The 27,493-nt window shown below is 40.5% G+C and overlaps 1 protein-coding gene across 2 annotated transcripts in view; it reads right to left on the bottom strand.

The window, feature by feature from the left end:
* cblb (Cbl proto-oncogene B, E3 ubiquitin protein ligase) overlaps positions 1–27,493 on the bottom strand; it is a 184,406-nt gene that overhangs the window by 5,650 nt on the left and 151,263 nt on the right. For both annotated transcript variants that reach the window (XM_086006910.1, XM_086006911.1), the window contains exons 10-15: positions 26,930–27,295; positions 17,098–17,198; positions 11,104–11,259; positions 7,042–7,115; positions 4,616–4,750; positions 2,417–2,560 (exon numbers count right to left, since the gene is read on the bottom strand). In XM_086006910.1, the coding sequence (XP_085863036.1) occupies positions 2,417–2,560; positions 4,616–4,750; positions 7,042–7,115; positions 11,104–11,259; positions 17,098–17,198; positions 26,930–27,295 (976 nt within the window). The remainder of the gene's footprint in view (positions 1–2,416; positions 2,561–4,615; positions 4,751–7,041; positions 7,116–11,103; positions 11,260–17,097; positions 17,199–26,929; positions 27,296–27,493) is intronic.

The raw sequence follows: 27,493 nt of genomic DNA, 5'->3' as shown, positions 1-27,493 counted from the left end.
ACATACGAGGTGTGGAACAGCAACATTTTCTAGGTCCCTGCTTCACCTACTGACAAAGAACTATATTCATTAGGAATAATAAGGTTGCAATTAAGCTACAAGTATTGGAAAGAGAGTAAAAGACCAAAGGCATTGTCTTCAGCCCCAAACTCCATGACCTCTTCGCCGATTCCACCATATTGCACCCCCCACCCTCCCCCCCAAAACCAACCCCACCCACCGGCCACTATCTCAGGCTGAACCAGACACTTCGCAAAGTTGGCATCCGATTTGACCCCGAGTTGAGCTTCTGACCCCATAATCCTCTCCATCACAAAGACTGCCTACTTCTACCTCCGTAATATCGCCAGTCTCTGCTCCTGGATCAGCTCACCTGCTGCTGAAACCCTCATCCATGTTTTTGTTACCTCTAGACGTGACTATTCCAATGCTCTCTTGCCCAGCCTCCCATTTTCCACCCTCCATTAAAAAAAACCTGCCAGGTAACGTAGCAGAGTCAGCGATATTACAGAAGTTCAAATTCCAGTTGAATGCTAAGTTGGCGAAGTTCAAGAAGGCAGAGTTTGTTGGGCCAAATGGCAATTTGTTGCCCTTGACTTTTCCTAATGTTCTTCTGCTGATGTTAAACAAAATAATTCATTGGATCATTCCTAGCTTAGCAGGAGGTGACCAATTGGTATATTAATTACACTAACCACTATCAATATTTGGAATTAAATCAGCTTCCTTCGCCATATGTATAAATTACTATAACTCCAAGTATAGTATGCCCCCATATGCAATATGAACCTCCCTCAAAGTTTTAGGAAAAAATTAGGTATGTTTAAATATTTATGTTCATGCTCAAGCCCTCCCCCATTAAAATGTTCTTTTAGAAGAGACTGGTATTATCCATGAAGATTTTCGGTAGATGCTTTTAGTCGAATGGCAATACAATTTATAACAACTATAATCATCCTTGTTTATAGTGGTTTCCATATATGGCTCAAATCCAAAAGTGCCTGCCTTATTGCAAAAGCCACTATCGCCCTGTTGAATAAGATATTATTTGAAGATCAAACCAATTTTATTTAATGGCAGAGTATTATTACACATAAATGAAAACAATGCATTTTTCAACAAAAAAATGAATTCAACAGTTTTCAAGCAGAAGTTGAAAACTGAATAGGATGGCTGGTACAAGCCTGAGCAACGTATTGTAATGCAATCACTTTTAAAGTGCGTAATAAAACGCACCTTTGCAAAAACTGAGGAAGCTGGTGAGAGCAACAGCTCAAGTACAAAAGCAAAGAAGATTGGAGTGATTAATGGGTCTGTGAAAGTTTATAAATAACTTTTCTTCTACATTTGCTCAATAAAAATGGAGGCTGGTTTAAATTACCATGGTTTAATTAAGTGCTCGAGAGTTTGCAAGGCACAACAGTTTTCAAAAGATCTTGGTTCTGAAATATACCAGACTGAAATGTCAATTTGGTGTGACTGCTTCTGAAGATTTCAAGAAACGCAATTTACCGAGTGCTAAATATCACAGCTATATTGTGATATACTTGCAGCCAAAAGATACAGCACTGAATGAGAGTAGATTTGAATTCACACTTTAAACTGACCAACTGTGCTTGGGCTTACTTCCAGTAATGAGCCAATCAGGCTTATTGGGAGTCCCTGCCTATTTCTCAATGCACCCCTGGTAGATCAACTAAGGAGCACCCGTGGAACCTGAAGTAAACAGCATAGATAGACAGGGGGTCGGGGCAAGAGAAGGAAATAAAAACTTACAGCAATATATGGAACTGCTCTGAAATATTCACAATATACATGATATTAAAAATCAGACATCTGCACACACTTCCCATCAACATCTTCAATAATAAATTCCTACATCCACATTTATAATGAAAACTGGCTGAGTAAACTTGTTATGCTAATACTACATCCTCCCCTTAGTGGAGGTGCTGCAGTGCCACCACCGGTGAGGGTGTACTTACAGTGATACAAGTTTACATAACTAATTTCCATTATAAATGTGGTCACAAGACTTTATAATGGAAATATAAAAATAAATACAGAATGTATGACTTTAAAATGGGGACTGAATTACATCTGTGTACTCGGGTCGAATTATCTCCCACCCTCCAATTCCTTTTTGCCTGAAGACTACACTTGGTATTCACTCAGTTTGCAACGCCACAGGAGTTCAACTCTATTAAAATTATTTGAAGAGGACTAAACAAATCCCCAAAAAACTATGCAACTTGAAGAATTCAACAACAAAAATGATCACTGATACTGTTATATATTTCAATAAGCTGACGATATACCAAGAAAGTTCTCAGTATCTTTAGACCAAGTCACATTTAGAAGCTCACCTTTACTCCAGACATACAATCAATCATAACATACAGGAAAGCTGGATTACCTGCACTGAAAGGGAACAAGTCATGGCCAGATGTGGGTCTGCTGCCTGAGCCAGAGGATCTGGGTAGATCAGGGAGGCTGACACGTACAGGAGGTGGGGGTGGAGGCAGCGAGGGAGGTGGGCTGTCAAATGCATTATCACCAGCTGGTAAAAAAAAAACACAACTTTAAGCCAAAGGATGAGAACAAGGATTCTCATTGACACACAAACCTAAACAACTTAAAAAGGCGTGTGTGACAGTTGCTAAAAATAAGTTTTAAAATTAATAATAGCCTCAAATTCAAAAGGGTTTACATAAATCTACTCCTGGACAAAATTTCAGATTAGCAGAAAACAGTCATTACAGTTTTCTACAAATAACAGAGGCTGATTTTGCACAGTACACCAAAATAAATGACTTCTTACAACAATATAGGAGGAATGAATCCCTGACGAGAACAATGGGGGAGCAATTGGTCCTTGTCAAGCCTAATTTCTGGGCAAGTTTTTGGGGTAAGTGAGGTGAGGTGAGTGTGAGTGTGTGACGGAGAGAAACCACCAATTTACAGCCATACTTCCGCCCAATCCACCCCTTGAAGATGCCAATCAGGGACCTAATGCCCATTTTAGAATTCCAAAGCCAAATTCGGCAAAAACTGGATGGAGCATGTGCCGTGCGTACTATGCTCAGTTTTCCGGGTCTACAGTGGCCTAACCAGTGGTCTTTAAAAGGGACCGCTTGCGGCCACCAAAGAACAAGTTTCTTTACTTACCTTAACGTGGAGCCAGGAAGAGCGGAATGTTGCTATTGCTGCTAATTCTTATGTTCATATTGCATGCTTGCCCCCTTCCCATTTGCCTCCCTTCCTCCAAGACCTAGCCATCCAACTTTGAGAAGGCCCCGAGTGGTGATCTGCATCAGTAAGCCCGAATAGCATCCACAGCTTGCCAGTATTATGTAGAAGAGACCCGAGGCCCAATTTCCAGCAAGCCTTAGGCCTACATCTTTGGGCATGTGTTGCAGGCTGCCGCCCACTTGCTGCTGTTTCTGACTCGCGACCAATTTCCCGCCCGATGTCTCATTCAAAGGTTTTTCATACAACCAATACAAAGGTGCATTCCTTAAAGGTGCTGGAACAGTATAGAACAATTAAGGGAATCCATAATCACTTCAAAGGCTATTAAAGAATGTCTCTTCAGGGAACTTTTTGAAACTTAAATTGTTAAAAGGAATAAATCACATTAATGCCCTTTTTTTCCTCTGCTCTTGCTGGCTTGCTTTTAAAATATATTTGTTTAATCAGCACGTACTGATTACATAATTCCAGGCACTGGCTAGGAAAATATACTGATCCTGAAATGATATAAATAAATGATGGAAAAGCATCCTTGTGCCTAATGATCACTTGACTGTTAATGTAGCTTCAGATGACTGTCAGCCACAGCAAGTCAGACAACCTTGTATCCCTGCATCATTATCAGCAGTCTCCGTTTAAACAAAATTACTCTTACATCAGCAGAATGGACTAAATAAAACGTAAAGACGATGCTCAAGTTAATCATAATTATTCTTTCTGGGGCTCCACAAATAGTTCAATGGATAAATGGACTGCTTGGCGAGATACTAGCACAAAGTCGGAAAGTCCCCAGTCTGATCCCTGGTCTTTGTATAGTTAGCAGATCTCAGGCAGGGCATCGATAGGGGTGCTACAATTGGCCTTAGTGTTGCAGGAGTGGGTGAAGGAAGAAAGGAAGGAGACCCAAAACAGCAAGGGTACTCCTCCTCCGGCCTCCTCATTCATCATCAACTGTAAAGGGTGTGACATGCCTAGCCAACACTTACTTTGTAGCCTCACACGTTAAAATGGCAGCAAATGTGCAAAGTGCTAGGGGATTGCCAATTCCTGTGGAACAGAATCGCAGCAGAAGGACCTTCAAGATAGAAAACTGGGAGCAAACATGCAGTGAGTTTTCTGGTGTCTGTTTACAATGTTCAGTTTATTTTCCTATTTATGCAGCATTTTCTCCCACCACTGTTCCTCCATTGCTGACTTTGAATTCTTGCTTTTTTTATTTTGTGCATGGGTTCCCAGCTCATCTAGTTTCCTAGCAATGATAATTATCCTCAATCGTGCATAGTTTTCTGAAAATAATTCTTTAGTCATGATCAGAGTAACAATATTAGTTCCTTATCTGTACATCTTGATCTAAACTACGTACCTGTTGGAGGAACTAGAAGGTCATAATCAGAAGGTGTTCTGTTCAGAGAGGAGCAACTGGGTTTTTGGTTGTCTCTTGCTGGAAGTCGAGCTGGTGGTAAGGGAGCTGGAACAATCGGCATCTCAAAGATATCATCTGAAAATACAACAAATAGATTTACCTCATTTACAATACCATTCAGTCTTCATCTTTCAGTGCAACATGCCATTTTATATTAATTTTCTTCCCTCATTTCCTAAAGGTTCAGTGTCCTGTTGGGCTATGGTTACTTCGGTCCTCGCACCCCTCCAGTGACCATTCCCATGCAGAAGCCTGCACAGGGAGTGTCAGCAGACTATTCAACCATAGAAGGTACCACTGTTGAGCCTACTCATATCCTCAGACATCTAATCAAATACAGTTTTTGTACAGGAAACAGTAGTAAGAGCCCAGGTTGATTTGTTACACTCTCTAGCCCAGGGTTAGTGGGGCTAGTTGTAGCATTCCAACTACTACTCTGGCTGAAATAGTTAACTCTGCACAGACTGGAGACTGAACACAAGTCTCACATTGCCACATGTACGCCTTTTAAGAGAAACATTAAATTTTTTGAAGAACAGTTTATGTGTACATTGTATAACAATACTCATTTAACTGACACGAGGTTTTGGGCTGGACGGAAAACAACTTTCTCTTAGTATGCAAAAGTTATTGAGAAAGTAACCCAAGGGACAACAGTTTGTAAAGACAGAGAAATATAGATGGTAATGTTTATTTTTAATACCACTAAAATTGCCAACAATCTGATTTTTCTGCCCTGGTCATACATTCTGAAAATAATTCTTTAGTCAGAGTAACGATATTAGGCCCTTATCTGTAAATCTTAATCTAAACTACGTACCTGGTGGAGGAACTAGAAGGTCATAATCAGAGGGTGTTCTGTTCAGAAAGGAGCAATTCTTTGGATCAGGCAATTAAAATGAGAAACCTTTCTATTTATTTTAGAGTGTGCTCAAGCAGGCAGTAACAAGGCTTTGCGAGGTCTGCAGGCAATAGTGTCTGTTGCAGTACCCATTGGCCCCAATTAACAAATAAACCATACAATAAGTAATTCAACAACAACTTGAATTTATATAGCTCCCTTAATGTCATAAAATGTCCCAAGGCACTTCACAGGAGTGTTATCAAACAAAAAAGCATACGGGAACCTGGGCTTCATAAACAGAGGCAGAGAGTACAAAAGCAAGGATGTTATGATGAATCTTTTTAAAACACTGGTCTGACCTCAACTGGAGTATTGTGTCCAATTCTGGGCACCGCACTTTAGGAAGGATGTGAAGACCTTAGAGAGGGTGCAGAAAATATTTACAAGAATGGTTCCAGGGATGAGAGTCTTCAGTTATGCGGATAGACTGGAGAAGCTGGGGTTGTTCTCCTTAGAGCAGAGGAGAGAGGAGATTTGATAGAGGTGTTTAAAATCATGAGGGGTCCAGACAGAGTAGATAGAGAGAAACTGTTCCCATTGGCGGAAGGGTTAAGAACCAGAGGACACAGATTTAATGTGACTGGCAGAAGAACCAGAGGCGACATAAGGAAAAACTTTTTTACACAGCGAATGGATAGGATCTGGAATGCACTGCCTGAGAGGGTGATGGGGGCAGATTCAACAGCGGCTTTCAAAAGTGGAAGTACCTGAAGGAAAAAATTTAAGGGCTAAGGGGAAAGGGTGGGGGGAGTAGGACTAGCTGAAGTGCTCTTGCAGAGAGCCGGCACGGGCTCGACGGGCTGAATGGCCTCCTTCTGTGCTGTAACCATTCTATGATTCTATGAAAATTTGACACTAAGCCGCATAAGGAGATATTAGGATAGGGGCTTGGTCAAAGAGGTAGGTTTTAAGGAGCAGCAAGAGACTATGGAGAGGATTGGGGAGGGAATTCCAGTGCTTAGGGCCTAGGTAGCTGAAGCCACAGCCACCAATGGTGGAGCAAAGAAAATCGGGGCTGTGCAAGAGACCAGAATTGGAGGGGCACAGAAATCTCAGAGCGTTGTAGGGCTGGAGGAGGTTTGTTAATCATGTTTAGTTTGATCTAGTTCTCATTAGATGATCAAGTGACCGAATGTTGGTGCATGGCAGAAATATCTATTCTTAAAATAACCATTATCTTGTGATGATGAATGTTCAGCATGTTTTATATTGGAATAGGGGATCAACATCAAGAACAGTCATTAAAAACATGTGGCAATGTTTCCTATTTCAGTGAAACACATGTTTCCCTCTATAGTATCAAACACATGGATCATATCTTCAGGACATGATAAAAAGGCAAGCTGTACTCACTGTATTTGAAAATAGCACTGCTAATATTTTTGCTTACTTCAGTTGATTTGTTTTCCCCAACATTTAAAATAATTTGAATATAAAAAAGGTAAAATCAAACATATTTTACCTATTTCCAGCGCTTTGGGTTTCTTTGCTTCTGACAAGTGTGTTCCATTCGCACACTGTCCATTTTCAAATACTCTGAAAAATTAAACAGGGTGAAAAATAAAACTGGAGAAGGTTACAGTGATAAGGAGAATGAGGCCATAAGGATGACAATTTAAACACAAGGATGACAATTTTAAATTTGAGACATTAGGGAACCAGAAGCCAATGTAGGTCAGTGAGCACGGGGAAGATAGATGAGGTTAATTGCCTCATGAAATGCAAAATCTATAGGAACAAGTGCAGTGGGTTAGTATATTGGTCTTTCAACTCTGGGACCTGGGTTTGAATCCAGCCCAGACTGCTGGGATACGGTGTACTCTATCTATTGATTGTAAGAATCCTCAGTGAACAGAGTTTGGACAGTCCTGCTGGGCATGGGCCGACAGCACAAAAATGCACTTAATTCAGCTCCAACTGGCAGCATATTGGCAGTCACACTGGTGAAGTAAGGATAGATGTTCCCATATTGGGGCTGAAGTAAAAAGTGTTACTCTGCATCTAACTGTGCCATAACTGGGAAAGGAGTGCTTAATGCAGTGTGCCTGAAATAGGACAGTGTTCCTGTAACAAAGGATATGAACATTTCCATTAAACTGTTCCTAACTTTTAAAAGCAGTTCTGTAGACATCGTTTCCTTTAACTCTTATTTACTTCTCTCCCCAATTCCAGAGGTACTGCTGTTACTGAAATAGAATTTGCATTTTTGTCAGGTTTTTCAATTTTTTATAAATTTTTTCCCACCAATATCACTCTATCCTTTCCTTGCTTGGATATGGTTTCATAGCTGCCGGGAACCCTACTGCACTTCACCAACTTGGCCACGATTCAAATGTGAACCTAGAGAGTGAGCATTAGGAAGTTATTACTGGAGGCATCACAGCAGAGACCAATCCTGTCCTCACTCAACGTTCTCACACTCACTGTTCCTTCCAGCATGGATTGATGGATAGCCATCAGGATTTGAAATTCTGGCTGATTTTTCACTTTTTAGACAAGGGGTGACAAAGCCAATTGGAACATCTTCTCTGGAGCCTAGCTGAAATCACCTAACCCAGCACTGACTGGGGATCAAAGCTGAAGTCTTCCGGGTCTGTATGTTTCACCTACTGACTAGATAAACTTCCTGATCCTTATAAAGATAATTAATCTTCAGATGTTTATGAAGCTTAGACTATTTTAATATCTACAACTGTATTTGAAGAGAGAGATAAAAAGTCAACGTATTTTGCCATCTGGGCTGGTCCAAAAGGGGTGAAAGGCTGGAAATAAGTACTGCAGAAAATGTTGTAAGGTTGTAAAAGCTGAACACTTAATAACTTGCACATTAAAGTTATTTAGAGAGGCTAAGAAAAACTATAATTGCCATTTCAATTATTACTTAATTATATAAAACTTTTTTATTCTGAAAATTACTTGCCTTCTACATGATTATTGTTAATTGCATTACATCCCTAAATCCTTGTTCAAAGTAGAAATTGAAATACAGGTTTCATTATATAGAAGAGCTGAGGCTGGTTAGAAGTCTAGCAGCAAAGATGCTCAACAGATAATAGTCCCCGTGGCAACTAGGCGCCTAGTGCCCAAGCCTGAACACTAATGTGTGCGGTTTTGTTCATTCACTGGAAAAGCAGCCCCCTCCTCCATATAAAACCAGCTCAATTTAGCAACCCGCCCCAAACATTTTAACCTGAACTGTGCCCCTTTTCTGTTTGTTCCATGGAAAAACATCGTCAGAAGTCCGTAAATTAGTCTGCAATCCACCCACTCAGCTATATACAGAGCTGAGCAGCTATGAGACAAGGGAAGAGTAAAATGCAAGGGTAAAGTTGAAAGGAAGAATTAAAAAAACACATACTAAATTGATCTTACACTATCCATCTACTTCACATCTACAATCATTCAAGATTTACCTGAAAATATTTTACAATTTCCTGCTTAGCAACCAAAATTTTACTCTTGATGTTGTTAAGCTCTCTATGCCAATCCCTGAAGAATCTCACTTCAAACCGTAAAACAGGTTGGGTCCAAGAAGTATAGCCACGTCCTCAACTGCTAAATCTTCAAAATTGAAAGTTTTATATACAGTATGAACGATTTCTCTTTGTACTCTTGCATTGATTCATATCCAATTACTTCCATCTGTAGGTCAACTCCAGGTGGTATTTCCTGTGTCTGTATCAACTTCCCATCAAAAACGTGTATATTAAAAGCTAAATGGAAGCTAAATGGATGACTTTCACAATAAAGCCTTCATTCCCCATCATTCATTCAGCCAAGGATCAGATTAAACTTAGAATACCTGACAATCTTTTAAATGTAAAGAAGATCCCAAAATAAGCCCAACTAGAAGTTTTATTTAAGTCTTTTAAATGTTTGTTATAATGTATTTTTAATGATCTATAGTTGGGAATATACACAGGGTAATCAAAGTGAAGTCTATTTAAAATGAGACCTATCTTTTGCACTACACTTTACTACACTGCAGTAGTTTAAAGACTTGGGATGCAGATTTTCCACCCTTTGCTTTAATTGCATTTTTTTGATTGAGGCTTGAAGAAAATAAATTTTAGACCAAAGTACCACAGTTACAGGGCAATAAAACTTGGTAAAGGATGAGTCAGATTTAGATTAGATTCATTTATTGAATTGTATTTAACTTTTACACAGTAGGAAATCATCGTTGAGTTAAAAAAAAAAAACCTCACAGCTTCTAGATTTAAGTATTGTTATCCAGAACTGTCAATGATGTATACACTATAAAGAACATCATTTCAGCTCTTCAGCCTGGTAATACAAATTGTGAAGCTAATTATAAGTAGAGTAATCAATATCAACAATAAAGGGCGTTGTTATACTATTGGTGCTGATGGCACTCACTCTCAACTCAAGGGTCTCATGCAGCCAACTGCAACCCAAAAATAAACTTAGTGGAATTCAACAAAACTGGTGGGCAAGAAGACCTGATAAAAACTTCCCAGTAGCCCAGGTCTTAAAGCAAAAGAAAAGCACAAATATGTATGTCTGCTAAAAGCCAAGCTGCAAGCACCTTTACACTAGCTAGATAATTCTCTGCTCCAAAGCAGAGAGGACTTAGTTGATGCATTTCACATTGCTACAGTGGTAACTTATTCTACAAAAAGTATTTCCTTTCAAAGTTGCAAATCACAAATTTCTTCTATCCAATTTGAAGTGTGAGCAACCATTACATAAATATCCACTGTGAAAGGATTATGATAATGAAGGTTGTAAATGGTTCCAAAATGAACTAAGCAAAATGGAAAAGAAATATCATGTAAATTTCATGGTAAGCTAAGAATTTACACTATAAACTAATTATGATTAAGGTTATATTTCTTCTCCTAGAGTTGTTTATGGGGATGTGATTCCCAGTTTGGTTAATGCTGAAAGGAACCAATAGCCTTCTGGTGTGAGGAGAAATTCCATCAGTGACTATTAAACTATTGAGATAACAAGTTTGTATTCCAAGTACAGAATTTTCATAACCACATGATCCAACCAGAGTTTCCACCATGATAAATAATGGGCAAAACCTAGAGTATGTCAGGGAGGAAACCACTGATGCTTGCCGTGATCAAATAATCTGCTGATAGTTGCCATCAAGGCTCATACATGAACAATGATCACTTGGGTGAGGCAACAGTGGTCCTTGGAATCATACCCCAGCAAAGCTTCATCATTCTCAGAACAAGAATGGAGGGGAGAAAACTGATGAAGAAAATAAAAAGTTGCTGAAGTGCTAAAAACAAAATGTAGCCTTAAATTCCATACACAAATAGATGTAAATGGATTTGTGGCCCCACTATTAATTTTAACAGATTAAAACTTACCTATAATCTACTAGTTATTATACTAGAATCTAGACAGTGTATAGAGCATCCTCTAAGTTTTTGATGTAATCAAACAGGTTTTGAAAAAAAATACTAGTTTTTGTACACAGAAAAGTAGAAATTATAACAATTACTTCATAATGTATTGAAACTAGCCTAAAAAAGAAATTTACCTTGATACACGAGGCTTCACAGTTTGCGAATGAGGAGCTTGTGCAGCTATGGACACAGGATATGATGATGGAATCTTGTATTCATCTTCATTATCCTCATTAAACCCTCTTAGTTTTTCTGAATTTGGCTGCGAATTTGTGAGTGGGTGTGGATATCTACAAAAGAAAATCTTTCATAAATAAAATGATTCACTGCAGAGGAGTTACCCATCTGAAGCTTTACATCACACATATTTTTTTGATTTCAAGCAGCTGAAGCCACAATTGACAACAGCCCTGTTGAGGGAAAAAAACATTTTGCAGTAACATAATCGCACCATCCCATAAACTTCCCACTTAACATTAAAAACTTACACACAATTTTTCTCCTTTAAATACTTTACCAACATGCTAAATTTGGTTACTGCAAATTAAAGCTCCATAAGAGTTAAATCTACATGAAAAGAATGACATGATAATCTATTCTTGGTGACCAAGATAATAAAGTTTGAGGATATATTTAATACAGCTGCTGTCTTTGGCCAGCAACTAATGGAGAGGGATATGGCCACCTACTGGCTAAATGGCCATCAGTGTCACACTACATGCTGCAGCATCAATGTTTGATCGCAAAACTGCTGAATTCTTGATCTTGACTGCGCTGCTGCAGAGAGCTGCTGATAAGAGATGGCACATCTTCCCACAAAAGGAAGGAAAATAAAATGGGAGTCTCCATTGGGCTGCACTTGTGCATTCCCTGTAGCTGACTTAAGAGCTGCGTCAATACAGTGAGTAATGAAAGACCTATCCCATTCCATCTATTCAACTTAAAGGCATTTGTTGTGAAAATTAGTTAGAACACATAGATGAGGTACAGTTAAATGATAGCCTTTCAGGAAAATATGAATGTATGCCTGAACTTTGTCATTCTCTTAAGCAACAGAATATAAAATTAAAACCAGACAAAAATAAGTTTCACTCCCCCCGATCATGCACCATCTTTCAGATAAGAGCAGGTGCAAATGGCTATAACTACAACTGTTACAGGACTATGGGCATGCGTGAATAGCTCACTTTTGCCACTCATGTTTTCTCCCGTAGGATTGCACATTGCTGTTCAAGCAGCGGAGGTTGGAAAGCCAATTGTGTAGGGCAACAAGTTTAATATGGATATGCTATCCATCTTTGTGGCTTTTTATACAATTATATTAATTTATGGATAGCTGTTAGGAATAAGAGAACCTGCACTGAACAGAACTAAACCAACAAAAATCAGAGCCATGAACATGATTGAAGTATTAGTTGTGACATTTCTAATCAGCAATAAGTGAGACAGATTGCAACCATTTAATAATACAGGACTGTGCTTATTTTAGGAATGATACCACCAAAATAGGTCAAATTGTTAAAGTAAAATACATGAGTGTTGTCTGGGTCTGCTAAAATGCAATACAGGGGTACCTATAGGGTTCAATTCTTTAGTTACAAATGTTTGTCAGGATGCAGAAAATCTTAATTCAGTGTAACGCCACAGTATAGATCCCCAAAGCACACATGAATTCTATTGTCTGTCTCCATGGGCACCCATACCACAAATTCACATCAAAGTAGATTCAAGTGGGCTTTCATGTATCCCCTCAAAGTGCAGAAACTGCAGATTGGAATCTTGCACACACTTTTCTGTATGTATTTGTTCAGCTTCAACTAGCATCATCTTGAATTCTTTAGGAGCAAATGGTGCTACAATCTAGTGGCTACAATCATTGCCTCCCAAAACAAGTTGAAATTGGATAACAAATGCTTATTCTTCAGTTTATTTTTTTGCAATGTGATCTGAAAACTGGAATATTGGATTAAGGAGATTTTGTGGCCCACAAAAACTGAACGACTTTATTGTCTGTACAAGTATATTTCATAGCAGGATGTGAATTTGACCTTGTCCTTAAACAAGGGTAAAGGGTACTGTCTAAACAAAAGTACGTACTGCTATGCAAACAAATTGCACAATGACTTCATGAAATATCAATCTGTATACACAACCTAAAACTTTTTTTCTTAAAACTATCTTTTTTTTGCTTAACAAAAAAGTATCTTGCCCCATGCCACGTTACTCGAGGTGAGGAAGCAGCAGGTTGATTTACTTTTTAGCAGGCGGCTAAAATGCAAGGAATGCCTGCAGGACTTGTCTAATTGTCTCTGTAACTCTGTTGGGAAGTACAGTGGCCCCTCCCAACAACTCACGTAAAAGCATGCGTGGCACTGGGAAATTTTTGGGTGGTAAAGCAGGCACAGACCTACATCCAACCATTCCATAGCCTAATATCCTATAACTTCCAACAGTTTTTAGTTGAAATAGAAAATGCCATTTTTACTGAAACTTTTGAGGACACCTACTTTGGGAAACAATACAGGCTACAGTGAACAAATGCAGCAAAGAAAAACAAACCTGACAACTGGTTAATACAAAAAAGCAAATAGATGGATGAATGGATGGGTGAGGTAGGCAGGCACACTGCATGAGCTGATGGCTGGTTTCTACAGGTTTACTGCTCTGTACTTAAACAAGGAGCTAATGTTAAAAAAAAACCCAAATAGAATATAGAGGTACAAAATGTTTTCCTATAAATACAAAAATTATAAGCAGTTTTAACAGTCAGCGTTTTAAGAATTTTCCCCAACAGTTGTTTTTAAACACTTTTTAAATAGACACTGGCTGCTGATTTCCCACAAGAGGAAGAAGAGGGGGAATATTATGAAGCAGCCAAATTAACATGTATGCAGATGAAACAAGATCAATGATGCACCTTGGCTAGCTTTCACAAAGTCAGGATCAGGGAGTCAACCAATGGAACTGGGCAGTAACATATGTCCAACTAAAATGAAAGCATTCAAAATGTAATAATTTTTAAAAAAAGGATATCATCTACTAGATTGTCCTAAAAAGTATCCTGTAGTGAAGTATTTTTATTTTGATGCCACATTTGCCCTCAACCAAAACATAGTAAAGGTAGGGCAGGTGGTGGCTCCACAACCCCAGCAGGTAAAATTCACATCCTGCTGTGAAACACTCGAAAAAACAGCAACTTCAATATAATAGCTCAGCCTTTTGTTAAAAATGAACTCAATGACTGAACACAGGCACCAAAATACCTACAAGCAGTGTGATGGAGCTGCTTATTAGTCTACAGTGTCAGGGATCGGTAGAACCTAACAGCGTTTCTCCACACAGTGAATTCCTGACCTCAACTATGTCCTTCAGGGAGTGAGAAAGCTCCCCCGAGGGCAAGCCATCCAAAGCTGTTTTCACTACCCATTAAGCTTATATCAGCATTAACAGGGCCCTGGAGCAAGTTATCCATCTGCCTGCCCCCTTCGATGTGGATCTGCCCAACAGGATTTGTGGAGGGGAAAACATTTAAAGAAAAATTGCCTTGATTATTAAAGAGATCTAATGCACTATATTATATGTGCTGTTTCCAGAGAGTCAGATCAAAAACCATTTCTGTAGACTTAAGGTGGACATTTGCTGCAACTGTTCAATTATGAAAACAGCTACTAAATCATCTGATCTCTTCTGCACTTCACCTTCCTTTCTACAGAGGGAGCAATTGCTCTTGTTTACTGAAAAACAAATCCTTTGATAATGGATTCAATTCCTAATGAGTTGTTCCAGTGCAGCTATGACATGATGGCAACTGCCAGACAATTTGGAAAATTGCCCAGGTATGTCCTATTTACAAAAAACAGGATAAATCTTACCCAGCAATTAACACCCTATCAGCCTTCTCTCAATCACGAGCAAACTGATGGCTGGAGTAATCAATCATGCCTCTGTGATGGTACGGTAAGTTTATAAACTCAAGTGCACACATTGGATAATGATGCCATTTTTTTCAGGCAAATCTAACTCAATCGTTCTGCCTCAATATATGCTTTCCCATCACAATGGTTACGGAAATGTAGTGCACCACCTTTATTTTCAAAGGTGACTTCCCATTACCCAACAGTCTTTGCATTACCCAACAGTGTATAAGACAAATGATTGGGCTGGTCTGACAATATTATTTATTCTGTAGGGATGCCTAGTTATTTTTCACCAACAGGATATAGCATCAATAGATTCATCAGAATTTACAGATTTCCCTCAATTCTGCCTATGTAGACTAGGAAGGCAAGTTTTTTTCCAGGGAAAATACAGGCCTATAAAAAGTTACATCTGTATAGCCAAATGTTGAACATAAGTTTATTTATATCTGTTCTTGTGAAATGGTGTTTTCAAAATAGATTGGTGAATGTAGTCCAATTTCAAATCTATTCATTTCCCCACCCACTTTCATGTAAAAAGATAAATCTACAATTTAATTATTAAATGAAGGAACTTTTTTCCTCCCCTCCCCCATTTAAGGGAGAAATTCATGCTAAATCATGCTTCCACATACAATATTTACTTTGCAGCACCTCACCAAAGTAACCATTCTTTTATGTATAAGCCTGCAAAGTGAAGACTGGTAGGCTGCTCAAAAGTAGTGGCAACACCAAGTCCAATTCTGCCTGCATTGAAATGGCTTTCCAGCAGAGGTCACTGAGTAATAATCAGGAATCCTGCCTGATCTTTGTCCTCCCTGACCACGGATACAAACTATAGTGCCCTCATTGCTGATTAACTCAGCATAGGTAAGTGATTGAACTGGCCACCTTTTTAGGTTAGTAAAAATCTGTACCACATCACACAATTATTGGGATTAAATGAACATTAATAACCCAAGTAAAAGACCATGGGGGGAATTTTATCCTAAAAAAAATAGGTTGGGAGCGTGGGGGTAGTTAAAGTGTTAAAAATGTGAATCCCGACCTGAACACATCTCCAACCTGCCCACTTCTGCTTTAAACGGGGGCGGGCAACCAACCCGCTCCCAGGAGGTGGGCTGTCTATTTAAATAGAATAATGAGGCTGGAAGCCTCTTCTTTAACCTCCATTTTGTGTTTAACTGTAGCTGGTTGGGTTTTACACACATTGTAAAACACGGCAGCTACAGCAAGGCATGGACTGGTGCATCCGGGAGGAAAGTGCCTTTACACCTACCTCCTGGATCCAGGGTCCCTGCCTAATCCATCCCCCCACAAGGCCTCCAATCGCCTTCCCGGAATCCCCCCCCCCCCACTGATGATCGTCAGGCCGGCCCCGTTCCTCTCTCCTCCCACGGAGGATGCGGTCCCAATGCTTCCCTCCCACACCCTCCGGATGCTCAGGAGCCCGGTGCTTCCTTCTCACCCACCCACCGAGGATCTGGCTGCCATCGTCCCTCCCACCCCCCCGATTCCTCAGGAGTCCAGCCGCGATCGTCCCTCCCACCCCCAATCCTCAGGAGTCCGGCCGCGATCGTCCCTCCCACCCCCCGATCCTCAGGAGTCTGGCTGCGATCGTCCCTCCCACCCCCCCGATTCCTCAGGAGTCTGGCCGCGATCGTCCCTCCCACACCCCGATTCCTCAGGAGTCCGGTCGCGATCGTCCCTCCCACCCCCCGATTCCTCAGGAGTCCGGCCGCGATCATCCCTCCCACCCAGATTCCTCCGGCGTCAAGCCGTGATCAACTGTTCCACGCCGATTCTTCAGGAGTCCGTCCCCGGCCCCCACCCGATCCCTCTCTCCCTCCCGCCCTCCTCTGTGCGGCCTAATGCCGCAGGCCTACTCGCCCGCAGCCAGCCGGCCTCTCCATCTGGCTGGCTGTGGGTGGGAAACAGAGGCTTCCCATGCAAATCAGGCCCTGCCGTTAAAGTTGGCAGGGCCTGCAGGAAACCCGTTCTCCCAAGTTTCCCAAACGCTTCAGAGCCTCCCCCGCCCCCAACCTGCATTCATTAAAATTCAGCCCCATGTTCTAAGTGTCTTCATTTTTTTCTCTGTAATAATTACCACGATTTATGATTACTAAGCTGTGGAAAAGCCAACACAACTCAGTGTTAGTGTATCTGATGGTGTGACATTGTTATTTTTCACCAAAATGAACAGTAACTCACTTTGTGCTGTTGGGAAATGCTGCAAGTGTTGGCGGTGGCGGAGATTGTCGTGGTGGAGGAACATCATATTCATCAGTTCGCAGAAGTCCATTGGGGATTGCCTATAAAAATAGAGTTTATTTCTGAAAACCTTCATCATCTGCCATTAACATACCTTTAAAACAGTCATTTTGCCTTACCCAGCAATTCATATTTGTTTCATAATTATACAATCATGCAGCAGTAAACAGTGCCCTTATAAGACTAACCTATTTATATTTATTGGCTGTGTGTCTTAACGAGTGACCTTGAATGAAAACTCCAAATACAAAGGCTGACCAAGATTATTGTTCTTATTTATACACAATTGTCTAATGTCATCCTAGTAACATAGCAGAGCTACTTATGATTCTTACAGTTTGAGTTTTTTCTTTCCTGTTGTACTTAACTCTGGTTAAGAAAGTTGACTGCAGTACAAAGATACTAATACTGTCCAAGTATATATAAAATCAAAACTTCACATAACAAGACTTCTACACAAGAGTGCTGAATACACATTACTCTAATAAAACCAAGGCATGGGGAAAACAGGATTAATTTTACAAACAGGAAGTCAATGGTTCCAGAGGAAAGGATCATCATTCTACAATTGCAAGGTCCAGCCTATACATCACAGCTTGACTGAAGTCATAACATTTTCCAGCTTTAAACACAGTGATTAGGTCACCATTTTTAACCCATCACGGAGACAGAATATCTGAAATAACAACAGAAAATGCTGGAAATACTCAGCAGGCCAGGCATTACACATCACACGTTAAATGTGTCTGTAGCAAGAAAATGTAACGAATCGGGTGTGAGGAACCTGCACAACCTGAACCAATAAAGGTACCAATCGGATAGCAACAACCATAAAACAAACCAATCCCATTGCTTATACTTGTTTTTGCAACTGACATCTTGATATCTGAGCCACAATAAATACATAAATAATTTAAAACCAGAAAGGTCTCTAGGTGCCTGCCTCTCTCTTTCATTGGCCAGGGGAGTTCCACTGCATTCCACAGTTTCCACTGTGTAATTGGGCCTTCCCTGAATAAATCTGCTCAACTAAGTAGCAGACTCCCAGATGCACCAATGTTCAAATGGACAACTCCCAAAATGTACCAATGTCACCGTGCATGGAGTTCAACTCCTAGAGTGCACCTCAAGTATTTTCTACTTAAGGCTAATACTTCGCACAAAGGTCAAGGCTTATTAATAGTGATGTGGCTGCGTGGTGGCAAGCCACTCTTCTAGTCAATCAGAACATTCTGGTGCTTTAAAGACACATCCCGAGTGATGAATTTTTTTCTCTCCCAAATATAACTTTCTGATTGGACATCAGATCCAGGAAAAAGTTATTCTCTCAGAGCAGCTTTCATCACAATTCACCACATCCCCACTGCTACTAAAACAGGTAAACCTCTAGCTAAGTAGACTAACATGCAGAGTTTAGCCTATTAACACTGGTCCTGATTTGGGGAGTGGGAGGGTTCTTTTGGAGTATTCTAGAAGGCAACTGTAATGACAATTGTGTGGAACAGGATGTGTAACAGTAGTGAATAAACAATGTTTTTTTTTACTCCTCTGGCGAGTTATATCTTTGTTGCAACACTAGCAGTTACATGCAGGAAAACCATAACAAGCCCCTATTGCTCGAGAGCTAGTGGTGCTACTTTTAAAATTCCTTACCCATTTTCCTTCCTCTCACTGTGCGCTGTTCCCAGCTATCTTTTAAATGAAACAAAACAATCTTCATTATATTACTTCTCACTTTTCCCTCATCACTCCATTTTCATAGTGTAAATAATCCTCATTGACCTTTTCATCACTTTTGTTTTCATCAATCCTCCCATTTCCTATGTAATCTTGAACTCATTGCAACCTGCAACCTACGTCCAAACTTTGCTTTGAACAGACTGGTTCTGGACACTAAAAGGAGAATGTGGTCATCAGCAGAATCCAATTGCAAGATCTGTTACTCTCAGATTACTAAAATACTCCAGGTATAATTAGCAAACTTGGATAGCATGGACGGGAATTTAATTTAGAAACAAAATATTATGTTGGGACCACAGGCCACTCCCACTGCAGTAAAGCGCCACAATGATTTCCATCCTGTGCCCCCGCCTTCCCTTCCAGCTCCCCCTTTCACCGACTGTCTTAGGAAGGCAATCCCAACAGCGTCATAAATGGTCTCAGTGTCTGCTGAAATATTTCAATCCTGAGCTTGGAAAATGGACCAGGGTAGAGGAACCCATGTTGAGTGAGCAGAAGTCCCACCATACTTACAGGAGCAGAGGAGAAAATTCAAAATGAGGACATCATGAAGCATTGTGGGATTTGAGGGATAGTAACGATACATTTTTCCATCACCTGAAGCTCATCATTTACGCGGTCTACACACATGGCAAAAACAAAAATATTGCATACGTAGAACTGAGTTGACTAACTGGTGTTGAATTGCACAGTAGGTGGGGAAATTTCCCAGTTTCCAGCAGCAAATCTAATAACAAGAATTTGCATATGCCAGAGTTGCACACAAGTGGGTTTCACCACAGGTTTTAAGCACAGAATTCATGCAAGTAGGAAACGTGGGGGGTCAAGGATCAGTAAAATCCACAGATAACACAAACCAATTACCACACAACTAGGGCTGTTTTAATACATTGTTGTCAAGCTGTTTCCACTTTGCAGCAATTCTGAAGTTGTGACATAAATCCAGAGTTGGATCCCAACTTGGAGCAGTGTGAAAGTTCTTGAGCAGACAATTTCACATGGCTTGAGTTTGACATTGCTTGGCAGCGATTCCTTGAAGTTGTTTCATTGGGTGGTTAGTTACTAAGAAAGACCTTGGGCAGGATTTTCATTGGGCCGTGGAGGCGGGATTGGAGGCGTGTGGGGGGTTAAAATCTCAAAATCGGGGGGGGGGGGGGGGGGCACATGAACCCATCCCGCCCCCATGCCAGTTTCAAAGGAGGCGGATACCCGGCCTGTGCTGGGAGCCGCCTCCCCGAGGTGGGAAGGGGATTAGTGACAATTAACTGCCTGTTACCAGGTAGTTTTTAGCCTAATCTCTATTTTTATTCCTGAAGTGTGGGATTCCCGACGGTTCCAAACCACACCAAGTTAGCGAGGCAGGCCGTCGGGCTGAAGGACTTGGAGGGTTCGAGATGTCCGGTGTTCAGGTGAGTGATGGGTGCATGAGTGAAGAGATAAGTGTGTTTGGTGTGTGTAAAGTGTTTAAAGAAGTTTTACTTACCTTTACAGCCTTCTTTCCTTCAGGTCTCGGGCGTCCCTCATCTCACCGGCACAGAAAGCAGAATGGCCGCGAGCTTTCAAAAGTTGCAGCATTCAGCTTTCTGTTCTGGAGAGATCTCTAAATCAGCCTGAGAGGAAGGAATTAACTTAGTGTACAGATTGTCAGTGTTTGACAGCTTCAAAGAGCTGTCAAACGCTGATATTTCATCTGTCAAAAGCTCTTGACAGATGAAATGTCAATCTGTGACGGCACCTGTTGCCGGGTGGCCCTTAATTAGCCTGCTGAGCCCACTGGGCAGGCTCAACAAGGTCAATCAAGTGAAAATCGCGTGGGTTGGCCACAATTCGATGGAGGTGGGACTACAACCCCGAAAGTTGTAGTCCCGCCTCCTACACGCCTCCAGAATCAAAATCCAGCCCCTTCTATTTAGGTCATCCCTTATCAAATTCGCAGGACATCCCAAAGGGCTTTATAACCAGTGGATTATTTTTAAAGTTTAGTAACTGTTATGTAGGCAAATGCAGCAGTCAATTTGTGCACAGCAAGGTTCCACAACAGCGGAAGAGATGAATGATCAATTGATATGTATTTTGGTGGTATTGGTTGAGGGAGGAATGTTGGTCAGGACATCATGAGAATTCCTTGCTCCTCTTTGAATAGCTCTTTTGGATCTATTGTATCCAGCTGCATGGGTAGATGGGGATTTGGTTTTTATGTCTGATCTGAAAGACGACACCTCCAATAATGTAGCACTTCCTCAGTACTGCACTGAATTGTCAGCCTAGATTATGCGCTCAAGTCCTGGAGTCACAACTTTATGAGGCAAGAGTGATATCAACTGAACCAAGCTGATGCTTGCTTCCATTAGCTATTATTCACATGAGCCTAAACAGAGTGTGCTGGTAGAACTAGGAAGCATTGCAACGGAGATCAATTCTGTCCTAATCTGACATCTATGTGTGTCTACTTCCAGGAGCAGTCACCAGACGGTGATTATGGACAGGAACCCTAGCTAAATTGTTGCTTCCTATTCTAGTGGCACTGATGCTAATTCAAGCACTGCCTTGCCTGTGATATGTAAGATTGTGATTTAGAGTATTCTTCATTTAACAAGTTGAAATAAAATCAAATGTATTGAGAATTTATAGGCAGAAATCACCCTAAATGTGTTAGTTTCCTGTTTCGGCTGTCAAAAGTTGCACCTGCTTTGGGCATCAGAAATACAACAATTAAAACCAAAAAAAGACATGGAAAGGGACAGGAAGTAAGTGTTAAAGAGCCTAAATGTGGCTGCTTGCCAAGATCATTTTCTTTTACATCCAATTAAGTCCTAAAATAAGAGAATTGAAAAAAAAACAAGAGGAATCAGGTGTACATCCCTGTCCACAGCAATCAGTCAAAACTGGAGATCTGGGCCTAGAAATGTGTTACAGGTGTAAAACAGGCACCTGCATGGGGCGTGCATTGCTAACATTCCACGTCGGAAGTGCAACACCTGCCATATTGGTAAAGGCTCTAGTATAGGTGCCATGGAGCCATGCCTGAAATAGGCATTAGGTCCTTTGCATGTGCAACTAGGGGGCCCATTGACTTTTTTATTCATTAATGGGATTGTGGGTGTTGCTGGCAAGGCCAGCAGTTATTGCCCATCCCTAATTGCCCTTGAGAAGGTGGTGGTGAGCTGCCTTCTTGAACCGCTGCAGTCCATGTGGTGAGGCTACTCCCACAGTGCTGTTGGGGAGTACCAGGAATTTGATTCTCTGACTATGCAGGAACGGCGATATATTTCCAAGTCAGGATGGTGTGCAACTTGGAGGGGAACTTGCAGGTGGTGGTATTTCTATGCGCCTACTGTTCTTGTCCTTCTAGGTGGTAGAGGTCGCAAGTTTGGGAGGTGCTGTCAAAGAAGCCTTGGCGAGTTTCTGCAGTGCATCTTGTAGATGGTACATACTGCAGCCACGGTGCACCGGTAATGAAGGGAGTGAATGTTTAAGGTGGTGGATGGGGTGCCAATCAAGCGGGCTGTTTTGTCCTGGATGGGGTTGAGCTTCTTGTGTTGTTGGAGCTGCACTAATCCAAGCAACGGGACAGTTTTCCATCACACTCCTGGCTGGTACCTTGTTGATGGTGGAAAGGCTTTAGGGAGTAAGGAGGCAAGACACTCGCCACAGAATACCCAGCCTCTGACCTGCTCTTGTAGCCACAGTATTTATGTGGCTGGTCCAGTTAAGTTTCTGGTCAATGGTGACTCCTAGTATGTTGATGGTGGGGGATCCAGTGCTGGTAATGCTACTGAATGTCAAGGGGCAGAGGTTAGACCCTCTCTTGTTGGAGATGGTCATTACCTGGCACTTGTGTGGCGCGAATGTTTAATGCTTCCTTTCTGAAATTGGACTGTGCTGAAAGCAATCAATGCCGTGCTTGTTGTGTTCAGAATAATCATGTCTATGTGCAGCCCAACGAGCGATTCTTAAAGGGACTGGTGGAGGCCACCACCAAAAAGGTTACATTTAAAAAAAAAACTTATCTGAATGTGGAGCTAGGAGGAGCAGAACCTACCCGAAGAGGCAGCCTGCCCAACTTGGTCCTCTTGGAAATGACGAGCTGCCTCTGGACGCCTGATTGGCGTCCACAGTTCGCCGGCAATATGCCGATGAATCAAATTTCCATCCCTTGAAATTTTGAATCAAATTATAAAATCTATCCTGGGATAAAACTATAGTTACTTGCACTTAGATACACATCTGTTATATGAAAGCTTATTGGTCTCCCAATTCCTCATGTCGATGGCGAGTGTATTCATTCCTACCAAATGACCAATTTTAGTAGGAAGCTTATGGTAAGTGGATTACTTTTATCAATTTTTAAAACCATAAGTGTTTCTTCTCCATTAAAATGCAGTTCAAGCCAATGTTTCTAGCTCACTTCCTCCATTCCACACTCCCCCCACCCCCGCCATGACTGAGTAAATAAAGACACCACCTAGAGCAATACTGAGGCACACAGATCTGACACTCCCAGGTTTGATCCCCAGTCTGTGCTAACTCAGAGCGGGAGGAATCAGTGTCGGGTGTTTGTATTCAGTGAACACTATACTAACTGCTCTGCATTTCTCTTCCAAGTAGCAGTCATCACTCTCAAGAGAGGCCCCAATGCCCAATAGCAGATTTTTAAGATGCCGCAAAGAAACATATTCAATAATTTATTTTAAGAACCATAATTTGGTTATTGGGTGTTTGACTTCTGCTTTTGCACAAGAAAATAGGGAACCAGAAACTAGAGTGTTTTTGTGGGCAGTGTAAAATAAATTGCTCAGTTCAAGAAGCAAAAAAAGCAAGGTCACATTTATAAAACTTCTTTTACAATATTCTGATGTGATGATTATACATGGGCTCCATGGTGCAGTTAGAAACAAATTGTTTTTTCAACGAACATGCATTATGATCAAATCTATCATTTATATATGCAACTTCAACCTCAACCTTTGGCAACTTAAAAACAAAATGGTGGTATTGTGAAAGATCATTATACAGTATCATGCAACAGGAGAATCAAAGAAAGAAATGTATTGAGAAAGTGGATTTTAAAAAAACTGGAAGGAATCGCAAGAAACAGTGGATGAATGAATAATAGAGGCAAATTCAAAGACATCTACTAACATTAAACTGACAACCAACAAAACACAGCAGAAATTTAAAAATCTTTTGTGGTCTTGTTAAAATCTTGCTGGCCCTGCAAAGACATTTGATTGTTCCAATATCTTTATCCATGATTTATACTAACAGAATTCGACACATTGGAGGCCTGTAGCTAAAGCCAGAAAAATTTTCTGGTTGTCCGATTTAAGAATGTGAAGAGATCAAAGTGCGAAACAAAATCAATGCAATTCTATCAAATTGGAGATCACTGAAAATATCTGTAGGTGAGTCCTAGCCAACCCTACAAAGACATTATTTGTTTACAACAAACACCAAAAACAAGGTCTCTGTCAAAAGCATTCCGAAAAATCAAAGAAAGATTCCTTATGAGGGACCAGAATCATATAATCTCAAACTTAATACCTTTAAAATATGTTAATAGCAGTAGTCAAAAGATTACATTACTTCACAAAAAGAATGACTAGAAGAATGCAAGACAGGGATGCTATCTCTTGCAATTATACGGTAAACATGAATATGTTCCAATTTAGTATTTAACCACAACTAATAATGCTATTCACAAAAAAAGGTGTGGAGATTAGAAAATGCACTATGCGCAATCTAAGCAATAAATATATATTAGACCATAACAAATGGTTTTCCAGGCACCTGTAAAGAATCTTATGGTAAACATGATCAAGACCTGCTAAGTCTGTTTGTTTTGCTAGATTAACCACACCAACCCTCCTTCTCGCCATATCTCAATCCCCTCTCACGCCAAAAAACTTTCAACTGTCTCTTCGACCCATTTATACTGCTTACCTCAATGGACCTCTGTGGTAACTTAATCCAATTTATTTTCGTCTTTTGTGTACACTAAAAAGTTATCACCTACTTCCCTTACTACCTATTTCCTAATTTTTAAAACTTGCATCCAGTTGTAATTATATCCTCTGGCATAGTGAACAATTTTCCTGCATTAGTTTTATTAAATTCTTAGGTAATCTTGGAAATTTACAGTAGATCACCTTTGTTTATTTTGTACCACATCAACCAATAAATACTGCCATTGGAGAGCTTTAATTTTAAATTGACTTCGCAAATGGCATAGGATGGGGGAGCTTGCAGTTAGATGCCATCACTATGAGCTGGAGTGAAAATTAGTATTTGCTTCATTTATAATCTGTTTTCCAGTGATTTAGCAGACAATATTTGGCTACTTTTTTATTAAAATGTCAGATCTTCGATAATCCCAAAAAACAGAAAAAAAATCTACACAAAAAAACCTCTGCCTCAAGAGTTTTCCTTTATACCTAATCCATTGAGCAGGGTGCATGCACTGCATAAACCGGTCATAAAGGATGGCAAATCATGCAAAGAATACTCTAAATGTAATTTAAATATTACTGAATATGGTGATGAAGCCCTCACGCATTGAGAAACAGCATTTTTTGTCAGCCTAAAATGTGGCTGGAAAATAAGAGTGCTGACAAGTTGAGCGGGATCAATAAATCCCTACCCAATTTTCTGGCTTTCGCAAACCCGGTCCATGCTGATAGGAAGGATATTGGGCAGCAGAAATGTTTCTATGATTAAGTGACCAGCATTCACAGTAATCCAGTTGGACTGTGGTCAGCACCTTATATCAGTACAAAATCCTCTGATTTGTACTCTATCCCCCTGCTAATGCATTCAAATTAAAGTAAGTGAATCAATATCAGTTATGTACACTTTTAGAAAATGTCTAAGTTTACTCATTTAGCATGTCATGTACTATGTTTACATTTTCAAATTACAATATGTTCATAAATTTGTTCCGAACTGTTGCAAGTTAAAATTATTTATATATTTTTTTTTATTTTTTATAAAGAATAACGATTTATAAAAATATACTACATAACAGTAATAAATATGCTATATGCCACTCATAGGAACAGGAGTAGGCTATTCAGCCCCTTGAGCCTGTTCCACCATTCAATCAGATCATGGCTGATCAGCATCTCAACTCCAGCTATGCACCTTGGTTCCGTAACCCTTAATAGCCTTGCCTAACAAAAATCTATCATTCTCAGGTTTGAAATTTTCAATTGACTTAGCCTCAACAGCTTTTTGGGACAGAGAGTTCAAGATTTCAACTACCCTTTTTGTGAAGAAGTGCTTCCTGACATCACCCTGTACAGCCTAGCTCTAATTTTAAGGTTATGCTCCCTTGTTCTGGACTTCCCCCAACAGAGGAAATAATTTCTCTCTATTGCCTCTATCAAATCTTTTAATCATTTTAAACACCTCAATTAGATCACCCCTTAATCTTCTACACTCAAGGGAGTACAAGCCCAGTCTATGCAACCTCTCATAATTTAACCCTTTTAGCCCTGGTATCTTTCTGGTGAATCGGCACTGCACCCACTCCAAGGCCAATATATCCTTCCTGAGGTGTGGTGCCCAGAACTGAACACTGTACTCTAAATGGGGTCTAACCAGAACTTTATATAACTAACATGTCTTCCACTCCTTTGTATTCTAGCCCCCTTGCGATAAAGTCCAACATTCCATTCGCCTTTTTAATTTTTTTTTGTACTTACAGTACTAGCTTTTAGTGATTTCTGTACTTGAACCCCTAAATCTCTCTGCTCCTCCACTGTTCCTAGATTCTCACCATTTAAATGACCTATCTTTCTTGGGTCCAAAGTGGATGACCTCACACTTCATCACGCCACTCCATTCCATCCATTCCAAGAACTTTCCACCTGGAATTTCTGCAGGGGGAGGTGTTTGTTGCTTAGAAGTTTTCACTATGTGGAGCACTGATGTTATATCTAGTCTCAGCTATCCTTTTATCTTATCAACTGTAAAAAAAAATCTCTAATAGAAACTTCATTAAAAGAGCTTCATTCTATATTCTATTCCTTACCTTTGCACTGTCAAGGGATACATCTTGGCGTCTGCCTGGTTTGCGTGGAAAACTTGGTTCTGTCACATGCCAGCTCTGTCTGCCGTTCAAATTAGTAGGTGCCGTGTGGCCAGATTTAGGAGATCGATCACAACCTGATCTGCACTCTGCTGATGTGGTGGAACCATGCACATCCCTGGGACACCAGGCTTCATGTGTTATATGCTGGTCCCTTGAAGAAGCAATGTCAGAATGATGTAGCGAACGTGCAACCCTGCTTTCTGGTGGGATGGGAGGTGGTCTCTCAGGCGGAAGAGGAGGTTCTCTGAGGGGAGGTGGTGGTGCTGGGAGAGGCTTGTCCTGTTTTCGCATCATGCATGGTGAAGACTGATTCAAAAAAAGAAAAAGAAATTCAGATTGATATTATGTATCAAATTAAGATTTATGGTAAGCAACTACCAAAGGATTCAAAATTAATTCAAGAGCCTCTGAACCAGTGTTCTACATTTTATTGATGACTAATGTACTTTTTTACTTTCCTTTTTTCTGGTGATTAGAGGAACAAAAGCAATTAAACTTTATAAA

This window comes from Somniosus microcephalus, chromosome 14 (genome assembly GCF_052327205.1).
Source record: "Somniosus microcephalus isolate GS21.2 chromosome 14, FLI_Smic_1.0, whole genome shotgun sequence".
NCBI classification, from domain to species: domain Eukaryota; kingdom Metazoa; phylum Chordata; class Chondrichthyes; order Squaliformes; family Somniosidae; genus Somniosus; species Somniosus microcephalus.
This window is presented reverse-complemented; position numbering and strand designations above follow the sequence as displayed.